This window comes from Eschrichtius robustus, chromosome 14 (genome assembly GCF_028021215.1).
Source record: "Eschrichtius robustus isolate mEscRob2 chromosome 14, mEscRob2.pri, whole genome shotgun sequence".
Lineage (NCBI taxonomy): Eukaryota > Metazoa > Chordata > Mammalia > Artiodactyla > Eschrichtiidae > Eschrichtius > Eschrichtius robustus.
This window is the reverse complement of record NC_090837.1, coordinates 76,288,251-76,311,850: the sequence shown is the minus strand read 5'-3', so window position 1 is coordinate 76,311,850 and position 23,600 is coordinate 76,288,251. Positions and strand designations below refer to the sequence as shown.

The following is a 23,600-nucleotide window of genomic DNA, read 5'->3' as shown; positions in this document are numbered from 1 at the left end:
GTTGCATTGAGTCTTCGTTGCTACATGCAGGCTTTCTTTAGTTGTGGCGAGCAAGGGCCACTCTTCATTGCTGTGCTCGGGCTTCTCTTGCTGTGGAGCACGGACTCTAGGCACGGCACGCAGGCTTCAGTAGTTGTGTCTCGCAGACTCTAGAGCGCAGGCTCAGTAGTTGTGGTGCACGGGCTTAGTTGCTCCGCGGCATGTGGGATCTTCCCGGATCAGGGCTCGAACCCGTGACCCCTGCATTGGCAGGTGGATCCCCAACCACTGCACCACCAGGGAAGCCCATGCCATAATTTCTGATAAATATTTCTCGTGTGTGTTCCTTAGATACTTAACCTAACTTGAACAAACTCCAATTGATATTACATTAAATTATTTCTACTTTCTAATCATGTGTATAGTCTTGGAACCAGTTTGAGTAATACTGTTTGAAATATATCCAGGAAGAGTCCTCAATATCTTGAGTAACCCTTCTTTTATGCCACTTGTATTAATAGATATATTTATGGAACAATGACAATCATTTATTAGGAGATGGAATGTTTCATAAAAGAAATCATTTGGGAATTCCCTGGTGGTCCAGTGGTTAGGACTCTGCACTTCCACTGCAGTTGGCCTGGGTTCCATCCCTGGTCGGGGAAATAAGATCCCGCAAGCCACGTGGTGCGGCCAAAAAAAAAAATTAAAAAGGGAGAAAACTTAAAAAAAAATTTTAATATTATGAAGCAGAACTGCGTCCTATAACATATAGGTCTATTCAACATACCACAGAAGTTTCCTTTATGATCAAGCGTAACATTTATAAATTGTGAAATCTTAAAACTATTTCTAATAAGCAAAATTAATTAGAAAACTAAAGATGTTGGCTGAAAAAATTTTAATAAATTTCCTTAGTCAATGGAAGCTTCTTTTTATTATTTAACTAGTAACTTAGAATTTCAGTATTTCTTGAAGCTTAATACTTTACAGATTCTTTGGGTAAAAGATGAGCGTTCCATGTAATTATCAGCAGAGTTGTTTTTTTTTTTACAATTTTTTATAATCCTGTCAGAGAGAAGGATTTCATCATAAGTATATTTCCCAGAAGTAACTGGGAATATTAGAACCATAGAATATTAAAACTAGAGGGTCCTGAGAGGAATTTTTGTTCAACCATCTCAATATATACAGGAGAAAACTGGAGTCTGGAAAGATGAAATCACTTGCCCATGGCCACGAACTGGGCCAGTTACGGTGTGTTTAGAAAATGTTTATTTAGCGCCCTCTACTGGAAAGCCCTGTGAAAGTGGCTGAGGACACCACAGTGAATAAAAGGGACAAAAACTCCTAGTGTCGGTAGTTTATATTCTAGTGGGAAGAGAAAGACAAATAAATTGGTAAAATATATAAACCGTGAGATAGACGTTCGTGCTAGGAAGGAAAATAAAGCAGGGAAGGAGAGAAAGTGTTGCAGAGGGAGATGTAAATATAAATGTAAGGTAGTCCAAGAAGCCCTAAGGGATCAAATGACATTTGAGCAGATATAAAAGATGTAAGGGGGAGGGTCACATGGGTGAAGGATGAGGAACTTTCCGGGCAGAGGCAACAGCCAGTGCAAAGGTCTGGGGAGACTCATGCTGGGCCTGTTCCAGAAAGAGCATGGCGGCCAGAGTGGCTGGAACAGAGTTGGGAAATGGAGGAGTAGGAGACGGTACCACTGTGTTGAGGAGGGACCCATGAAGGGCCTCGCGGGCCTTTGTGAGGATTCAGCCTTCGCTCTGTAAGAAATGGGGAGCTATTTAAGGTTTCTGAGTAGCAGAGTGACCTAATCTAACTTTGGTTCATGTGGAGAATAGACAGTAGTAGGGCAAGAATTAACACAGAGACCAGTTAGGAAGCTTTGAATTAATCCAGGGGAGATGTTTGGAACCAGGGTAGTAGCTTGTGAGATGGGGTCAAATTTTTTTTTTTTGAAGAATGGTTATATCATTTATTTATTTATTTATTCATTTTTGGCTGCATTGGGTCTTTGTTGCTGTGCGCAGGCTTCTCATTGCAGTGGCTTCTCTTGTTGCAGAGCACGGGCTCTAGGCACGTGGGCTTCAGTAGTTGCATCACTCAGCCTCAGTAGTTGTGGCTCGCGGGCTCTAGAGCACAGGCTCAGTAGTTGTGGCACACGGGCTTAGCTGCTCCGCAGCACGTGGGATCTTCCCGGACCAGGGATCAAACCCGTGTCCCCTGCACTGGCAGGCAGATTCTTAACCACTGCACCACCAGGGAAGTCCCTGAGAAGGGGTCAAATTTTTTTTTTTTTTTTTTAATTTTGAAACCACTCAAGAATCCAAATTTTTAATTTATTCAAGCAGGACTAAGATTATTCAAAGGAAAATGTCAATACACCTAGAACTGGATCACACCATGTTTCAAAAACATAGAAATAAATGACTGTGAGCTTATCAACTTGACAACATAGATATATGTTCCAGTCAATGTTCTAGATGGGATAACAACTCCAAAGTCCTTCCTTTAATGTTACAAAATAACATTAAAAAATGAACAAATGACTTAGATTTTAGGATTGGGGTCACTAAAATCAGACTGGTCATCCAAAATTTGTATCCTACTCATAAACTGAATGTAATGATATGCTGACTCATGGTGCTGGCTTTTCTTCATAATAGAAACATGTCATTTTTGAGAATTAGCAAAGCTACATTTAAAGAGGAGAGCACAATAGGAATGTGAATAAAATCTTTTCTTCCTAGAAATGTCTAGGCAATTGGCAAAGAAAGGAGGAAAAAAGTCTGAATATTAAATTCAGATTGGCCACAAGTGATCAGCTTTCCACATTTGCAAAATACAATACCTGTATCATCTCTACTGAATGTTACTGAAAATGAAAACACGGTTAAATACAACTGTAGAACACTGCTTAGTTTAGAAAAACTCTTTCAGAGAATCCTATTTGTTAAGTATTTTCACTTAATATAGACCTGATCCATTCATTCACCATTCACTTAATATAGACTGGATTCATTCACACCATAGTGTTTATATTCTAAAGTAACGAGTCTACTACTTGTAAGCACTGCATCTCTCACAGCATCAATACATATGTATACTCTGAGACTAGTCTTTGGATTCCTTTTCTTCCTCTGAGTCCCCTGACCGCTTCTGGATATTCAATGAACCTTCTGTTTGCAATGAACGTGCAGTAGCAACAAGAGCATCTCTAAATCCCTGAGGTGTGATTTGAAATAGTACTGTAGCATCCTTCTGGCTTGGTGATTTGTACAATGTTGCCAACCTTTGCTTCTGGTCCCAATGAAAGATTAGTTGTATTGTAGCAGCATGCCCCCAACTTTCCCCCAGTGCAGGAACCAGCAAGGCCTGATTTTTATCAATCTTTGTTGTCATCTGATTGGTTAAAATTACAGCTAATCTGTGGTTATTTGCAAGGCTGATCATTTGCTGCGCTAGGCCATTTAGTAATCAAGTACGAAGGGATAGGTCATCTAGGTCATGATGAAAAGGAAAAGCAATACCGTCCACTATCACTAATTGAACCTTTGAGTGTTCTGAAAGGAAGTCTGGAAGCAGATAAACTTGTGCCAGTAGCTCTGTGTAGTCACGACGAAGAAAATAATAAATATGGGAAAGAATATTTTCAAGAGTGAAATCCTGCAAAGCTTTTGGGTGCTCTTCCACTCCTCCAAAACATTCTGGTATCTGCACATCTACTGCCAACTGCATACTGTCAAGAGAAAGAACATAATTGTGTTTTTCCAACACCTGGTGCACCACAAATTTCTGTTGTTTTGGTTAAGGGTATGACACCCCCAAGAATATTATCTAGTGCTGAACAGAAGGTAATTATGAAACTCTGGGTATGCTCCTGCTCAAGAAGTTCCAGTGCTGTACACTTCTTGGCCTGACTCAGCTGTACCAGAATAACTTGTTTTATTTGTGAGACATTCTCTTCTTATAATTTGCAGTTTCTAAGGCTTCCTCTTTAGATATCCCAACTTCTTTGCTGAGCTCGGAGGGTTTCACCTGTAGGAGTTCCTCAGCAGTCTGGAAACCTGCAGACACCAGCTTCACGCGCACCGCTGGGGATAGGGGCAAACTCACTAAATCCCGCTGCATTTCAAAGCCGAACACCAGGGGTCAAATTTTTGAAGGTAGAACCAAGAGAGAGCAAATGGCAGAGGTAGGGCTAGAACCAGGTTTCTGAGGCTTAAGTTTTCTTTTTGATGCACCATGTTGCTGAATTATTTTGTAAAGTTGAAGAGAGTATCCCCAAGAAATAATTTGATTTCTGAGTCACAATTAAGGATTAGAGTTGTAATTTTTCGTATGCAGCTGAGGCACAGCTCACAATCACTCTGCCAAGAAAACTTTTGTCATTAGAAGTGCCCACATTTGTCATGTTGACCCATCAGAAGGAAGGGAATTTTAATTACTTGAGCTTTGTGAGTTGCTGCATTGATCCTCGATTTAAAATATGAGTCTGAGGGGGCTTCCCTGGTGGCGCAGTGGTTGAGAATCCGTGGGCCAACGCAGGGGACACGGGTTCGAGCCCTGGTCTGGGAAGATCCCACATGACGTGGAGCAACTAAGCCCGTGCGCCACAACTAGTGAGCCTGCGCATCTGGAGCCTGTGCTCCGCAACAAGAGAGGCCGCGATAGTGAAAGGCCCGCGCACCGTGATGAAGAGTGGCCCCCGCTTGCAGCAACTGGAGAAAGCCCTCGCACAGAAATGAAGACCCAACACAGCCAAAAATAAATTAATTAATTAATTAAAAGAAAATATGAGTCTGAAATTGCACTACAGTTGTTAAAAAGACAGGCAAGTAGGCTCATCAAGTTAAACCTGCATTAGAAATGAACATCTGTCCATATTCATCACCTGCAGAGCGTACGTCCTGCCTAAGCTTATTTGAAAACATGGTTCACTAAAAGTGACACATTTCCCAGATATCAAGCTTTGTACACTGTGCATCATTTCTCAGTGCAGAAGTTAGATGCCCAATACATTGCTTTGTGTGCAAACATAATATTTACATCCAGCATAATTCAAGAAATTTCATCTAACACATCAAGTTCAAACACCCAGCCTAGGCTCAGTGAGCAGTGCTGGGAAGCATGGATGCAGGAACTTGAAGTTCACAAGTGCCTGAAGGGGCACATGAGCTCATGGCTGATGGCTAACAACCCTTCCTTCCCAGCTTCACGTCACCAGCCCGCAAGTTCTGATCTGTGATTTCATGAAATGTAAGTATCTAATCAGTACATTTGTTTCACAAGTATCCTAAATTTTATTAGGAAGAAAATGTTAACACATAAAATTAGAGAGAATGATACAACGAATGCTGTTCTAACCATCGGCTAGATCGAACAATTAACACTTTACCATATCCACTCTATGTGTGTAAGTATGTATGTATGTATCCAATTATATTGCTTAGCCATTTTAAAGCATATTATTTTATCCCTAAATAAATACCTCAGATGCATCTGCAGAAAATAATGATATTCTCCTTCATAACCATGACTATTATCATAACTAAGAAAACGGATACTGGTTCTCTCACAGCATCTAATACACAACCTATATTAAAATTTCTAAAATTGTCCCTCAATCTTGTTTTCAAATGGAATCAAGGTTCATGGTTTATATTTGACTAAGCTCTTAGTCTTTTAATCTAGAACAGGAGCCCTTTATTTTTTTCTGTTATTGACTTGTGTTTAAGAGACCAGCTTACTTATGTTATATCTGGATTTGTCTGATTGCTTCTTCATGATAACATTTAACTTGTTTCTCTCTTCCTTGTGTTTCCTACAAACCAGATGATACAGTTAAACCAAATCATGAGCATTGGAAGCAGTGGACTCAGTGAAACAGACTACCCTCCCCTGTGCGGGTGGGCATCCTCCCATCCATCCACGACGTGAACAGAACAAAAGGTGGAAGAAGGAAGGAGGAATTTGCTCTTTTTTCCTGCCTCACTGCTGAGCTGCGACATCTCGTCTCCTCTGCTCTGGCCTGGCTCCCCTGGTTCTCAGGCCTTCACACTCAGACTGAATCACACCACCAGCTTTCCTGGGCCTCCATAATCCATAAGCTTGCGGACAGCAGACCTGGGGGCCTCTCAGCCTCCATGATCACATGAGCCAATCCCTCATAATGAATCTCCACAGATAGATAGATAGATAGATAGATAGATAGATAGATAGATAGATAGATAGATAGACAGACAGACAGACAGATAGATAGATAGAATGGATAGATAGATAGATAGATTGGGGAGATAGAAAGGAGAGAATTAGATATAGATAGATAGATAGATAGAGATAGAAGAGACAGTCAATAGATAGATGATAGATAGATAGGTAGATAGATATAGATAGATAGATAGCCTTTTGGTTCTGTTTCTCTGGAGAACGCTCACTAAGACATAGATAGACAAATAACCTCCCCAAGTGCGCAAGAGAAATGCCATTAAATTCTTACAATCCAACCACTCATTTTCCATGACCTTACACGTCTTATTTTATCATCTTTTTCATCTCAAAATACTTTTATTATAATTTCATTACAGGTCAGTGTTTACAGACTGATTTACACTGAATGCATTTCAGGTAAGCTGTTCCTTAACCACATCTGGGAAAGCAGAATAACCACGTGGATGGGCTGCCTCCAAATCCAACTCTTGCCTATAGACTGAAATATCATTAGTGGAATTTAGACACTAATGACCTTTAATTCCAAACAGCCTGGATATCCTTGATCTTACCGTCTTGAACTTTGACTTTTATTGTCACATTTGCAACCTTCTTACTGGGGTCAGCAGCACTATCACTAAACACAAAAACTAAATATGAACATTTTTATGCCTAGAGCAGAGGCTCACATGGTAGGTGATTAAATATTTACTGTAAGGAAGTAGATTTTAAAATATACATGCTTTATTTATTTTTAAGTTTTATTTTTACAAGAAACAAAGAAAAAGAAAATGAAACGGCTAAAGAAATTATATATAAAGAAATTACATATAAGGAAACTATGGGAATAGCCTCTATACCCTACTGTTGGCTGGTTCAAAAGCTCACAAGGGCCTTATGTTATAACATATCGGGTAAGTCCTCCCCCTCGGACCTCTGATAGCCTCCGGCAGTGTCGTAAAATATTCAGTATCACGTGAAATCTCTTGTCAACTTTCAAAGCTGTGAACTCCTTTATGTCAGCTTCCACTACAAAATAATGGCCTGAAAATAAAGATATTAATGCTAATTTTTATTAGGACAACTTTCAAGATGAGTCTTTAATGTATTACATTATGACTATGAATGGCATTAATCACTTTTTCCTATCATTATCCAACCACAGTGAGAACTGGTATTCTTGCTAAAATAATAATTATTCTTTCACCTGAAGTTGCATAATGTTTACTGTAGCATTTCAGAAATGTAACCCTGCTTATTATATCACTGGCTATCTGCTGGTATCTTTTGAACAATTCACTTTTCAAGACGCGATATGGTAGTGGTTAAGAGAATGAAACCCACAGCAGCTTTATCACTTAACTGAATGACCTTGGACAGGTAACTTAAGCCTTCTTTGCCTACTCTGAAAAACAGGAATAATAATAGTACACAACTCATAAGGATGCTGTGAGGGCTAAAGCCCTTAGTACACTATCTGGCACATAGTAAGTGCTATAGTATAAGCATGAACAACTGTTATCATTACTATTCTAATTCTGAAAATATTGGATATCATTCCATAATAGACTCTAATGCTGTATTTCTCAGCCTCGGCACTACAGACATTTTAGGCTAGATGATTCTTTTTTTGTCAGGGCTGTCCTCTGCATTATAGGGTACTTTAGCAGCATCTCTGGTTTCTACTCACTAGATGCCAGTAGCACCTCCAATCCCAGCTATAACAACCAAAAATGTCTCCAGAGATGGCCAAATGTTCCCTGGTGGGAAAACTGCCCCTGATTGAGAACTACCTCTCTAGAGTTAGAAGTTTCTGGAATTAATCTTGTTTCTCATGTTTAGTTACATTCCAAACAGTTGACATGTACACATATATATATACTCTCATTTTACCTTTGGTTTCCTTCGTTTCTTCATCAATAAATCTGTGATAGAGATTTCTGGCCACAGAACTCATAGACTTTTTTGGTTGATGTAAGATCTTATATTTACTAACTACTGCCTTGTTGATTTCTTTAATAACATCATTAATTTGACAATAGGTTAAGCGTGATTTCATGTACCTGTAAAAAAGAAAATGATTAATTTTTCTAAAGAATCATCATACACAACTGTTTTCTTTGCAAAACATTTACATATGATGACTTTATACAGTAGCAAAGCTATTAGTACTCTATATAAAAAATTTTATACCAACTTCCAAATAAACCAGACACATCTCAACCGTTGAAAAATTAGAGACCACAATATATTAGTGCTTATCTTCCCTAGTTATGTCTGGATACATAAGTTCCTATTCTCCACCTACAGAATTAACATTACAATTTAAAATAGGCTTTCAGACTCTGAATCAAATAGACTGATTAATTGCAAATAGAAGTTTATTTAAATATTTTTAAATGTTTGTGAGCAAGGGAAAGAAAAATTTAAATATTAATAAATTATATAACTCATGCCACTCTAGTTTCCTGCAAAAATGGATCTGTTCAGAGAGAAAAAGAAAAAGGAGGAGGAAGAGGGGGAAGAGAAGATGAAGGATGACAAATGTGACAACAAAGATGACAAAGCTGATTGAGACGAAGAAGAACTGATGGTGCAGGGGCTGCAAAGGGACGAAAGGGCCCGGAAGTTAAGCTGCACAGCTGGCCGGCAGAGGAGAACTACAGGCAGCCTCGACGGACAGCTCACTATTCATTCTGAACTCAAATGCCCTTAAGCATTGTCTCTTTCACTCTAAAGCCCACTCTTCCAATCCAATCTCCCTCCTGCCCGTCCTCCCAGTCACCAGAGTCTTAGACTATAAGAATAGGAGACCCTTGATTTTGAGTGGTCTGTACAGACCAAAAACAAAATTTTCATCACCTGCTTCAATTTTTCCCTTCAACAAATCATGGATTCATTATGTTAAACTCTGTCCTTTGCCTCTATTCAAAGGGGCAGTTTTCTAATCGAAACTTCCTTAAGACAAAATAATATATAAATATGTTTAAAGGAAAATGTTCTTATTGACCAAAACCCATTCATTTTCATTATTCCCTTCCTTTCTAGATTCATTTTCACCACTCATTTTTCTAACCACAATTTCCACAGTTGATGCCACAGCTCAACACAATGCAATTCCTTTAAATCATGTGAACTATTTCCTAATTTCCTCAAAACAAGTGCCAATGTTTTCCACTTTAATTGCATCTCAGTATTAACTTTTTAAAGATAAATAAAGTCCCATGCTTGGAACACATTCTTCCTTACCCTAATCTTCTGACTTCTCGTTATTTAACGAATGACTTCTCATAGTCATTCGTTAAATAACTCCTTAGTTTAAAAATGAATACTCTACCATGACTAGTCTAATATACTCCCTTCAAGGAAGCATTTTCTGAAGACCCTTCTATTCCAATGTTCTCACAGCCATTTGTTCTTCCCTTTAGCTCAGCCAACGGGCAACAATAATAACAACAATTTAAAAAACTGAATAGCATCAAACAGAATTTTAGTGACAATAAAGCTGTCAATAAAGGAAAGGACCAAGTGACCAAATCAAATAAACAAACAAAAAAACTAAAGAGAATTGTCAGCCTCATTCCTAGTCTCAGAACAGAGAAACTGCCAGATTTTTTTTTTTTTTCTGCCAGATATTTTTCAAGTGGCTACTATGCATATGAAAAGATGGTCAACATCCTATGTCATCAGGAAACTGAAAAGTAAAACAATGAGGTACATTATACTCACTAGAATAGCTAATAGAAAAAAACTGACAAAACTAAATGCAGGTGAGTATGGGGAACAACAGGAACTCTCATTCTGCTGGGAATGCAAAATGGTACAGCCACTATGGGAGACAGTTTGACAGCTTCTTACAAAGCTAAACAGTTTTACCATAGGATCCAGCCATCACACTCCTAGGTGTTGACCCAAGTGAGCTGAAAACACGTCCACACAAAAACCTGCTCATGAATGTTCACAGCAGCTTTAGTCATAATTGCCCCAAACTGGAAGTAACCAAAATGTTGTTCAACAGATGAATGGATAAACAAACTGTGCTGCATCTACACGATGGAATATTAGTCAGCGATAAAAAGAAATGAGCTATCAAGCCATGAAAAGACATGAGGGGAACCTTAAATGCATATTACTAAGGCTACAGTGTATGACTCCAACTATATGACACCCAGGAAAAGGGAAACTATAGAGACAGTAAAAAGATCAGTGGCTGCCAGGGGCTCAGGGGGCAGAGATGAAAGGGTGGCATACAGGGTATTTTTAGGGCAGTGAAACTATTCTTATCATGGTGGACACATGACATTATGCATTTGTCAATATCCATAGACTGTACAACACAAAGAGTGAACCCCAATATAAACTACAGACTTTAGTTAATATCTAGTTAATAGTATCTAGACTGGTTTATCAATGATAACAAATGTACCACACTAATGCAAGATGTTAGTAATAGGGGAAACTGTTTTCAGGTATGAGAACAATGTACTATCTGCTCAAATTTTCTATAAACCTAAAACTGTTCTAACAAATAAAGTCTATTAATTAAAAAACAACAAAATCCAGATAGACAACTCTCAGACAAGTAAACTTATCATGCCCTTTGCCCCAGGGATTCTCCTCCTAGGACACTATCTCAAGGGAAGAAGGAATTCTAAAATAGACTTGTCCAAAAGAAATTTCATTGTACCATTCTTCATAACAATGCAATCAACCCAAATATTTAATAAGGTCATGCTTAAATAACTTATAGAGTAGCCACACAATAAAATATTATACAACTATTAAAATCCAAGTTTTCCATGATAGTTAATGATGGAAAAATGCTCATGATAAAAAAAAAGTAAGTAAACTATATTCACAGAATAACTACACTGTTGTAATGACAATCAGAAACAACTTGTTATGTAGGTGAAATTAAAATATAGAAGGAAATACTCTCTCTTGTCTGAGTGGTGGAATTACAGATGAGTTATCTTCTAACAACAAACATTTTCTAACAACGTGCATTATTTGTATAAGAAAATAACAAGAAATGTAATAATATAAAGCCTAGAAGTTAATTAAGTAAAGCCCTGGAATTATGAGAGTTTAAAAACATGGATTTCCATAATTGGTTCCCCATCAATGTCATCTGTGAAGAGCAAAGGTGCCCTCTCTCAGGGGAGGCATCCTGTCTTATTCACCCTGTATTCTTTTCCTCAGTGACCCAGACCCCAGAATAGAGCACAGACTCAAACAAGTGTGTGGCGTAAGTTAATGGACAAATGCAAACCAAACAAACACAGCACTCTCTGTTCTAACTGTCAAACCTATACAACACACTCACTTTCCTTAAAATTATAGCAAAACTGAAGCTACTTCTGAAATGTAACTGGATAAATCTGTATCATAAAATTACCCTGAGAGGACTCAGCAACAAATTGATCCATCTCTAGATCTCTCTATGAAAAGGTTTTACAACTAAACAAAAAACATAGTTTTAAACATCTTCAACAAAAGATTTCCTGCATTTTCACAGTACAACGGAAAACTATTTTAGAAAAGATCGATGTTGGAACACAGCATGTTACAATTAATATAATCAAGGCTTATACTTATCAACATGTATGTTGATTATTAAAGAGTTGAATTTATCTTAAAATTTATCTTAAATACTTACGCAGGAATGCCATTAAACTCATCAGAAGTTATAAATGGCATTTCTTTAACATTTTTTTGTTCTTTGGAGGGCTTCTTTGTGGGTGCAGGTTCCTCAACTTTGACTGGTTCTTCAGGGTCAAGATCTGATCCATTAACACTACAGAATAGAGATGCACAGATGTACAGGTAATCGTCAGAATTCTGCAGCATACCAGAAAGCTTTGCAACTGAAAATGATCAGTATCAAACACATGATTCATCTTGTTATAAGTTTATAGCCAACCTTTTTTTCTATCCCTACCATTAATGCTCATGAAGATCTGAATAGTGAGAATGCTAAAAAATCAAGTCCCTAAATCTTCAGTAATATAATTGTTCTTTACACACTCAAAACATGGTGTAAGTAGAACATGTGCCAAACATCTTCATCAGTTATCCCACTGGCTCCTCAAAGTCAATATGCATAAAGTTGAATTTAACTTCTACATGGCTTTTCTTCCTGACTTCCCTATTTCTGGACATGGAAACATCAATCACCTTATATTTCTATCTTTCTAATTTATCCCATTGGTTGCTAGTACAGTAAGTCCCCTACATACAGATGAGTTCCGTTTCAAGAGTGCGTTCGTAAGTCCAACAAGTTAGTCTATGTACCCAACTAACACAATCAGCTACATAGTACTGTCCTGTAATAGGTTTATATACTTTTCACACAAATAATACCTAAAAAACACACACACAAAATAAAGAAAACATTTTTAATCTTACAGTACAGTACCTTGAAAAGTACGGTAGTATACAGTACAATAGCTGGCGCTTCTTAGCAGTACCAGCTATATCACCGGTGCTTTTACTCTTGTTTCTGGATATCCTGGGCTTGAAATAAAGATACTGTACTACTGTACTCTATACAATACTGTACTGTACCACAAAGTACACAAAAGCACAACCACTTGTAGAGGATGCATGCATGTGACGATGTACGCCAGACACGTGAACTAACTTACATGATTGGACATGCGAACGCATGTTCACATCTTTGAAAGTCTGCAACTTGAAGGTTCATAAGTAAGGACTTACTATATCAGTCCTGCCTGCTACAGACTCATTTTAGTTGCCAGCAATGAGCATGGGTCACCCTTGGCTCAGTCCTGCCCAATTTCTGGAGTCAGTGAGAAGCCTAATATAGCTCCTACCCACAAGCAAATAGAGTCTACAAATAGGCTGTATCTTCTAGGTTGTTTAACTGCCAAGGAAGGAATGGAGCCCTGTTGCCAGCAGCAAGACAAGCGATAAATGGAGATGGGATACAGGAAAGAGAAGATCCAACCCAGGAGCAAGGGAAGGGAATCCCAGGAAAGACAGGGAAGTGAGATCCCAAGACGACAGCTGAGTATCAGACACAGAGGGCAACCAGGCCTGACTGAGGTGGTGTGATGAGGATACGGCCACGTGGTGGGTTGTCAAGATGAAGATGCCCGATGCCATGGTAGCATGATCCTTACATGAATCCTAACCTGAGACTCCATGGTAAGCCTGGCTGGTTCTTACCTGTACTTGCTTATCTTTAGGCCCTGCTGTGTGTATCAACTGAAAATAACCATTTCTACCTATAGAAAGGTTCTGCTGTGGCCTGGCCCTAAAAGCTGACGCTAGGCCATAGTGAGTTTAGAAGAAAATTCCTCCTATTCCTCGGGCCACATTCCTGCTGGGTAGCCAATGTCCAGCCCAACAACCCTGGCAGATATCCTATGATGATCTCTGTTCCTAGCATTTATTCATGACCTTCTGCCCACTAATTTTCTCTTCTTGGAGTGAAATTCCAAGGTACCCTGACATGCGAGGGACTCTGTTGAGCTTATCTTTTCCTGGAGACCTTCAACTATCAGCAGTAACATGGCCCTTTTCCTACACAGCAAGGTTCATGCCTTCCTTTCAGTTTTCAAACTTAAGCAGTATGTTGTTTGTGGAAACACATATGCAAAACTGTGATTATCATAAACTCCAGGATGATTACCTCTTTGATAGAGGGAGGGTCTGCAATAGAAAAAGTGCTGTAGGTACTGGTAGCGTCCTATTTCTTTTCTTTTTTTAAAAAATTTTATTTATTTATTTATTTATTTATTTATGGCTGTGTTGGGTCTTAGTTTCTGTGCGAGGGCTTTCTCTAGTTGTGGCAAGTGGGGGCCACTCTTCATCGCGGTGCACGGGCCTCTCACTATCGTGGCCTCTCTCTTGTTGCGGAGCACAGGCTCCAGACGCGCAGGCTCAGTAACTGTGGCTCACGGGCTTAGTTATTCCGTGGCATGTGGGATCTTCCCAGACCAGGGTTTGAACCCGTGTCCCCTGCATTGGCAGGCAGATTCTCAACCACTGTGCCACCAGGGAAGCCCCCTGTTTCTTAATCTGACTGGTGGATATGCTGATGTTTATCATGCTTCTCTAATTTACACTAATAATACTTTAATTACTTTTCTGTATATATGATACATTCAAAAGTTAAAAAGTTAAGTTAGCCATGGAATGTTTTTGTGTACTTGGAGCCCCCTTTTAGAAATACAATTTTGTAAATCAACTATACTTCAATAAAGTTAAAGGAAAAAAGAAATACAATTATGGGCAGAGGACTGGAGAGATGGGAGTGGAGAAATACTGGAAAGACAAAACACAGGAGCTCCCCAATCATGACGACAAAAGATGACAGAAGACCTCATGGAGCCAGACAATCAGAGGGAGGGCAGGGACAGACAACACCCCGCAGAGGCCGAATGGACGGCTGGGGCTACGAGACAGAGAGACAGGTTGAAGATGCCGAGTTCCTATCTAGGTGATGGGTGGGTAACAAGGAGACAGTTTAGTCTTAGACACGCGAAGCTGGAGGAGAGAACAGCTCATTCATGAGATTCTCAGCAAGCGATTAAAACAGAACTAGATGCCATGTCAAGGCCAGAGTTGGACATTTGAGAGCATTAATAATGGTGTTAAGTAAGCGTGAGTAAAACAGAGCTTTAGGACATACTTGTAATTTAAAAGAGGGCAGAGAAAAAGGAGGCAGCCTAGTCGAAGATGTAGGATGACAACTAAGAAAGCACAGTGGCAGTGCAAATAACAGAATTTCAAAAAGGTGGGCAGCAAAATAAAATCTGAAAAGAATCAGGGCTGAAGAGGTATTTTTTACCTCTTTGTGACCTTCAAGCAATCATTTTCATAAGTATGGTAGTAATTAACAGCCAAAGGCTAGGTTTTAGGGGCTTCAGGAAAAGGGCAGGCACAAACATACACTGGCAGGGAACAGACAGAGGTAGGACAGTACTTTGAGGGTAAAAACAGCTAAGTTTTTGTTCCTTGAGCTGTTTTTAAGATGGGAAGCTCATTAAGTTTAGTTTTACCCTAAGGCAGTGGTTCTCAAGGGTCAGGGGAAATTCTGCCCCCCAGAAGACATATGGCAATGTCTGGCGACATTTTTCATTGTCACAACTGGGTGGAGGGGTGGAGGGGGGAGGGGATACAGGGGGCTACTGATATTTAGTTGGAAGAGGGCAGGGATGCTACTAAACATGCTATTTTCACAAAAAATAATTATCTGACCTAAAATGCCAATACAGCCAAGGTTGACAAACTCTGCTCTAAGGGAAAGAAATGAGAAAAAGTAGAAAAAGACAGTCTAGAGGAGACTTACCCTTGGGAAAGAGGGGGGACATTTTTCCCAGAGACTGTGGGATAAGAAAACTGGTAAAGACGGGGGAAAGACTATTTCTTGTATAAGTAACAAAACAAAACAAAAAAACCCTGGATAATCACTAACAAAATTGCAAGTATATAGAAAAGCAAAAAGATTTAAAGTATTTGCTTTAATAGTTTTATAAAACCAGATAGTAAAATTAATTATAAACACACTTACAAGTTCTGGGTTACTGTTACTTGAGGCAAATGGGGAGGAATGTTTTCTTTGAGATGTTCCACATCTTTATAATCTTCTTCAAGACATTCAAAGAGTTCCTAAAATAAAAACAAAAAGCTCACAAATAAGCATCTGTCCTGCCTGTGTGTATTTTAACATGTTAGATAGAACATGAAAGGGGCTTCCCCGGTGGTCCAGTGGTAAAGACTCTGCACTCCCAATGCAGGGGGCCCGGATTCGATCCCTGGTCAGGGAACTAGATCCCGCATGCCGCAACTAAGAGCCCGCATGCTGCAACAAAGATCCCGCATGCGGCAACGAAGATCCTGCATGCTGCAACTAAGACCCAGCGCAGCCAAATTAATTAATTAATTAATTAATTAATTAATTAATTAATTTTTTTTAAAAGAGCATGAAAGACTATGTACCACAATCACAATGATTCTGAGTATTCAAAGAGCAGAGCGGTGAAAAAGCACTGAATACAGCAATATTTAAAAAGAGCCCTTTGGTTTCTCGAGCTGATTTTGGACGGCAATATATTATTTTTCTCTACTGGATTTTTTCAGAGGACAATTGTTAGAATAACATTACAACAGGCAGGGTTGACATTCATGTCTTTCTAAAATACTTTAACCTTGGGAAGCAACTGAAAAGTATATGAAAGATTTATGTTTCTCATTCTGGTAAAGTGCTTTTGTTGACTTAGCAAACGTTCCCCAGCACCGGAGTGATAATGCATTCCCGGAATGCAACGATGAGATACTGCTTGGAACGGCTTTCATATATTCCAGCTTAAGGAAAATTCCTACTTGATCATAACCACTTTCATTTTGTGTTGTCTTTATTTAACTTTCCCTAGAACTTGAGGTTATGAACTCACGCAAATTTAATAAGAAAAATACTCTGTACCTTCGGATTCCCGTCATCTGATTTTCAATCATAATGTAAACAAAAATTCCAAATAGTCTTTAATCCTGAGTTGAACATTCTCGAAACCCACACCTAACCCTGGGCATTCTTGGGCAGGGTAGAAGTGAAACCATTATTGGTTTCTGTTTTGAATTTGTATAACATCTTTCTTTTAAACAGATGAATGATGTTCAGAGATACTAATTTCATTTCAACTGATAGTAGCATAGGCACAATCATGCCCAGTCCCAGAGCTGAAAAATCTTTACAGACATTGAGGATTATAAGGCTTAAAAAGGACCATAGAGGCCACCTTGACCATATCAATGGCTCTAAGAGCATGAGGTAATTATGGTACAGACTGAGTATTTTCCCATCCCATCAGAAAGTACACTAGCACTTTGATTAGGTGAAGGCTTATTTAGAATAAAATGTGTGTGTGAATAAGGCTCAAGTTTTTCTTTGCTTGAGAATCCTTATACTATATTCTATAGAAATAGAGAAATGCAGAATAGAAGGGACCCAAGAAATAGTTCGGTATGACCCATTACTTTTCAAATGAGGACGCTGAGACCCCAAGAGGAAAAATGACCTTCTCAGGGTGGCAGAAGGTGCTTCGGGGAGCCAGCGTGAGAATCCACATCTCTAAACCCCAGGGCAGGCATTCCTCCTACACCACACTCTCAGGAGATCATTTATTTAAATTAAACCTACCAAGAATTACTTAGGAGAGACTTCCCTGGTGGCGCAGTGGTTGAGAATCTGCCTGCCAGTGCAGGGGACATGGGTTCAATTTCTGGTCTGGGAAGATCCCACGCCACTGACCAACTAAGCCCATGCGCCACAACTACTGAGCCCACACGTCGCAACTACTAAAGTCCGCATGCTCTAGGACCTGCGTGCCGCAACTACTGAGCCCTCGTGCTGCAACTACTGAAGCCCGCACGCCTAGAGCCCGTGCTCCGCAACAAGAGAAGCCACCGCAATGAGAAGCCCGCGCACTGCAACGAAGAGTAGCCCCCGCTTGCCGCGACTAGACAAAGCCCACGCATCACAACAAAGACCGAACACAGCCAAAAAAAAAAAAAAAAGAATTATTTAGGAAATATTCCTTTTTAGTAAATAGACTGGCTACCAGCATGGAGGAAGAAACATATCTGGAACTCTGAAGTCCTTTATACTGGGAAAATAAAATGCAAATGGCACTCGTTACCGTTAATAATAACTTACAAAACTAAGAACATTATAAACTTAAAGAATCCTTAAGAATTCCCTGGTGATTAGGGAGTCTGTATCTATTGCCTTTTTATTTTGTTTTTTTCACTAGAAAACCATTACCTTGAGTGAACTGTTGGTTTGTTCTTGATACTGAATTTCCAATTCCAATTTATTTAGAAGTTCATTTACTACAATGATCTCATCTCCTATTTTATTTAGTATAGTCTTCAGGGTAGGTTCTTGCCCTATTAATAAACAAAGATAAAATGGAAAATAAAATGTATAGAAAAGCAAAAAACATACATGTATCCAACTGAACTCTTGGGACAGAGCTCTACCTTAAAGAGACACTGAGGGTTGAGAAAGAACTATTGTTTCAGCCCCTAAGAACTGTCTCTATGGATAATCTTAAGAACTCATTTCTAAGTAATATGGAAAAAAAGGAAGGGAGAGATAATTACACTGTATCCCCTGAATCTTTTGCTTCTGGAGAACTGTTCCACTAATAAAACACCTAGAAATGCTAGATAAAATACACACCCCTTTACATGCATAGTTGAGCTCTTATGAGAAAAAGGTAAATCACCAAGGGCTTCCACATGAAGAGCGAACCACAGACCAGGCAGTACGTGTCAGCTGATGCTGCAGCAGCCCTAATGGTGGTGGGGTGGGGGACGAGGTACAGAGGAATGCTGGAGAGAGGAGGCCGTCACTCTCAGCAACCTAATATATTTGGTTTTAATGGGGATAGGAGCCAAGGCTTTGGGACTTCAAAGCACAGGATGCTGAAAGTGAGAATCCCAAACGAGGCCAGGATCCCTCTTCATGGGCTGTATCTTCAGTGAATGTGTAAACCTGAAAAATTCTAATCACTGGCCAGGAAGATAAGCTTATGTTTTGGACTGGCCTGCAAGTATGGGTGGGAGGCGGTGGAGAGTAGCCTGCTCTCAGATTCCCAACCCCACCTCCTAGTCCCTCTCTCTAGCTTCCTAGATACGAGGATGGGAAAACCAGAGTCCCCTCCTCCCTAGAAATAAGAGAAGTAGTAAAAACAAGAATTTTTAAGGGCAGATCAAAAGCACAAAAAGGAAAACTATCCTCACAATCAAATCTTTCCATCTTCACTTCTAGCAACCAAATCATGAAATACACATAACTGAAAACATCATGTGACCACATCTATAGATTATGGATGCAGTAGAGTGAAATGGCTAAAGCCTCCAGGCCTGAAGTCAGAGACACCAGTACCTGCCCTCAGAGGGTTACTGAGAAGTAGGAAAGTACATATAAGATGGGTGAGCACTGTGCTTGGAACCTAGTAAAGCACTCAGTAAAGGCAAACTACTATTAATCGACATAATCTAATAAAGCAATGCAAATTGCATTTGACAGTAGGTTCATAACAACTAAAAGAAATTAACAAGTAAGTCAGAGTATTGATGTCTTTGCTGAGATTAATTACAGGGGGTAAAACAACTAGTTGGATATACTGGTATCACAAATAACTTAGTCACCTAAATTTTAGGGCCTTGTTTGCTGATTTGTAGTAAAATAAATTCACTAAGCAAATTCACTACTTTTGATAGTAGTGATCTAGTAAATTACAGCAGCCAAAGTGGCAAACAAATTACTAGGTTTTCCTAAATAGGCCATGGAACCAAACAGACAAATTGTTCTCCCCACGTACAAATGATGGTTACCCAGTGTGTAGTTATCTAACAGGTCAGACTGCTTCATCCAGGCTTCATGCTTTGATGGGGTCATTTGAATTCAAGGTTTGATCGTTTAACAGATCTCTAAATTATATTTTTCCAATAGTAATCATGCCCTCAGAAAGAGAATCTAAAGAAGACTACTTATTAAAAACCTAAATGTCCTTTTTTCAGATTATTCAATAAAAGTGGCATAGAAGAAGACAAGTACTACACTGGGAATCGAGACACAAAACCTGTAGTTCCAACTGACTACCCATGAGCTGGGGGACCGGGGCAAGTAACCTGACTTCTGAGCCTCAGTTTCCTCATGTGAGAGACCAGGTGGCTTGAGAAGATGAACCCACAGTCCCTTCAGCTTTAACTTTCTACAGACTATGTCAGCCACCAACTGTAAAATGGATGAGGCTCTTTATTAGTGGTTCCCAACAAGAGACATAGAATATCAAAGTCTCAGAAGGACATGGATAATTTGAAAGGACATTCCAACAGTATAATTTCATATTTGAATTTTTTTAAATTATCAATTCATAATACAAACTACAATAAAAGTTCAACAGGATCTTCCCAGCAGATGGAATTCCACCTATCAATAAATCTTTAGCTTTCCTAGATATGGTTGGGAAGTACATCATTTTTGTAAACAATATTTTTCCAGACTTCACAAGGATCTCCTACTTCTCTGCACTTCCATTGCGTCATCCACTTTCAGCACTTCAAAATATCTTGGAAGATGGTTACAATTTACCAGTTTCTGGATGTTTAAAAAATTGACTTCATTTTCAATTAATTGTTTCCTAGTGATATATATTGATCAGCTTCCTCCAAAGCAGTCTGTAAGATGCGTTATGGGCTACTTCTATCTCTGTGGATCTTTTCCACTTCTGGTTTTTTCCTTGTCTTTTAGTATCTCTACTTAGCTCTAGAACTAGGAACACTAAATCACCTTCAAATCTTACTATTCTGCCTTGTGTGTCTCAGAAAAACATAAGTAAATAAATATAATTAATAGCTAGTTCATTGTTCAATGTAACTTACATTTTAGTATCCTCTGCAATATTCAAAATACTGAGCGCAGACTGTTTTAAGAATCACCATTCGAAACTTAAAATTACCTTTCTAAGATACATTCACTTAACCAGGCATAAGATATCAAAGTGGGACAATAATCACAATGCATTTTGTATGTACAAAGTCAGTGGAATCTGTTTTACTTACCACAATTTCTTAATGACAGAGTTTTTTTAATATTGCCAATCTTTTCATTAATATGAGAGCATAATTGTTCCAGATCTGAGGAGGCCATCCTTTAAGCCTCTGAAGAAAAAGATATACATTTATAAAAAAAGAGAAGCCAGACAAATTTATATTCACTTTCAATATCCAAGAATGGTAAATACCCAGTAAGTCACATCTCCCTGAAAAGAAAGTACAAAAACTCAAGAGCAATATCTTTCAATTCTACAAAATTCAGTTTCTGTCCAAAGTCCAGTACTGACTTGTCTTAGAGCTTTCTGTAGTTAATGCATCCCAAACCAGGGTACAGGGGATAAGCCTGTGTCATTTCCTTATAGATTTAAGGGGACAAATGCCTTTACTTACACATAAAGACAACATTGGTATTTTCTTTGAAAACTCAAAGACCCAAGAATTTTAAGGAAAAACACAGTAAGTTCAAAGAAACGGGTCCAGGTAAGCATTTCTCCCATGCTGTTGGGTTTGGGCCTTTACTATTTGGGGTCGGTAAGGAGGTGGAGGGAAGGGAGGAAAGAAATCAGGTACTATTCACTCCGAGGGTTAATGAGGTCTAAAGCATCCACCCCGGCTAACCGGGCGAAGCAAGGTCAAGCCCTCTCTTCCGCCCCACGCGGCACCGCCCCGAGCCCCCCACTCCGCCCAAGCAATGCCTTCCGCCCGCTTCCGAAGGCGGGATCCTCAACACCAGACTCCAACCTCGTGCGGGTCCGGGAGCAAAGGGCCCACTCAGTGCGGTCGCCAGGCGGGAAGACCCCTCCAGTCTCCACCGGAAGCCCAGGATGGCGAGACCCAACTCCGGGAGCGAAATTCAAACTGCCCGCCGGGTCTTGGTACCGCGCAAGCGCACATCAGCGCTCCCGGAACACTGCTTAGCGGCCTCCTGCGTTTCCAGGTTTACCCAGGGCCGCAGCTGAGCGGGGCCGGGGGCGGGGCAGTGGTGCGGGGCCGGGCCGGGGAAAAGGCGGGGCTGGGTTGGCTCGGGCGCGAAAGGCTGCCGGGACAAGTGCCCCTCCTACTCCGTGCCGTAACGGGTGATTTCAGTCGGTCACCCAATCCTGACCGTCCAGCAGCCAGGGCCAAGCGCTCGGGGGATCAAATCGTGAGCTTAAACTGGGTCTCCAAATTGGCTGCACATTAGAATCACCAGGGCAGCTTTTACAAATTCCAGTGTCTAAGCCGTACCCCAAATCAGTGAATTCAGACACTCTGTAAGTGGATCCCAAACCTTAATATTTTTAAAAACACCAGCCACTTCCAAAGAGCAGCCAAGTTGGTGAGCTATAAGACTGAGACACCCTGTCTTCGTGGAATTTAGTGTCTGTAAGGGCAAATGCAAATTAAAAAAAAAAAAAATTCCCTGTTGGTCCAGTGGTTATGACTCTGTGCTTTCACTGCCGTGGGCAGGGTTTGATCCCTGGTCGGGGAACTGAGATTCCCCCAAGCCGCCTGGCACCGCAAAAAAGAAAAAAGGGGGGAAAAAGTTTAATTCCCCTTGTTGAAGAAAAGGGGGGAAAGCATCCCAGGGCTGGTGTGGTTGCTCCACAGTCATCAAGGATCCACATTCGTTCCATCTTTTTGGTGCCACCGTCCATGGCATCATGCATTCTGGAGGTAAGGTTGCCTGTGGTGCAAGACAACTGCCATTTCCTTTCTCATTTCTTTGAGAAAGACTTAGCTGAAACAGCACTTTTAAAGAGTTTTCCTGGAAATCACCCCTAATGGCTTCTATTTGCTTTCCACTGGTCACTCACATCTGCAAAGGAGACTAGAAAAAAAATCATTAAAATTTTTTTGATCTGGACAATTACATTGCATCCTCAACAATATAGGGTTGCTTTTTGTAAGGGAGAATGAGAGCATAGATTCTGGGTCGGTGAATACCTGCCTTGGCCATTTCTACTTATTACTTTTAAAAACCTTTTATTATGGAAAATTTCAAACATATAAAATTAGAAAGAAGAGTACAATGAACCCCATGCTCAACCCATCATCCAGCTTCAACCGTTATTAATTTATTGCAAATGTTGTTTCATCCGTACCTCCTCTCCTCCCACGCCTTGCCTCCTGGAATATTTTGAAGCAAATCTCAAACATTGTATCTTTTCATCCAAAAACATTTCCATATTTACCTCCTAAAGATAGAAACTTTAAAAAAAGTGTTTATTTTAAAAACTGTTGATTTGGGCTTCCCTGGTGGCCCAGTGGTTAAGAATCCGCCTGCCTATTCAGGGGACATGGGTTCGAGCCCTGATCCGGGAAGATCCCACGTGCCGCGGAGCAACTAAGCCCGTGCACCACAACTACTGAACCTGCGCTCCAGAGCCCGTGAGCCGCAACTACTGAGCCCTTGTGCCTAGAGCCCGTGCTCCACAACAAGAGAAGCCACCACAATGAGAAGCCGGCACACGACAATGAAGAGTAGCCCCTGCTCCCGCAACTATAGAAAGCCCATGGGCAGCAGTGAAGATCCAACGCAGCCAAAATAAATAAAATAAATTAAACAAACAAACAAACAAACAAAAAACTGTTGATTTGTTTGAATTAGAAGCCAAACAATATTTACACATTGTTATTTGGTTGATACATTTCTTAAATCTCTTTTAATTGCAACAGGCCTACTTATTTAGAGCTAAATTCCTTTAGCAGGAACAAAGCCTTTCCTTGTAGGACTAAATGTAATGCTTAAAATGTCAACATTCTATGAAAAATAACATAATAACAGAAATTCACCCTGCAGCATCAAGGACAAACAT

At 39.9% G+C, this 23,600-nt stretch overlaps 1 protein-coding gene and 1 pseudogene across 1 annotated transcript; both read right to left on the bottom strand.

The window, feature by feature from the left end:
- Nucleotides 1-2,993: 2,993 nt before the first annotated feature.
- LOC137776214 (DNA repair protein RAD51 homolog 3 pseudogene) lies at nt 2,994-4,149 on the bottom strand (annotated as a pseudogene).
- Nucleotides 4,150-6,929: 2,780 nt separating this feature from the next.
- Nucleotides 6,930-21,740, bottom strand: SKA1 (spindle and kinetochore associated complex subunit 1). The gene is made up of 7 exons (XM_068563314.1): nt 21,544-21,740; nt 20,809-20,907; nt 17,999-18,123; nt 15,749-15,846; nt 11,867-12,004; nt 8,101-8,270; nt 6,930-7,251 (listed from the first exon to the last, which is right to left on the bottom strand). The coding sequence occupies exons 2-7, from the start codon at nt 20,894-20,896 to the stop codon at nt 7,103-7,105; spliced, it is 768 nt and encodes a 255-aa protein (XP_068419415.1). The 5' UTR covers nt 20,897-20,907; nt 21,544-21,740; the 3' UTR covers nt 6,930-7,102.
- Between the last annotated feature and the right edge of the window lie 1,860 nt (nt 21,741-23,600).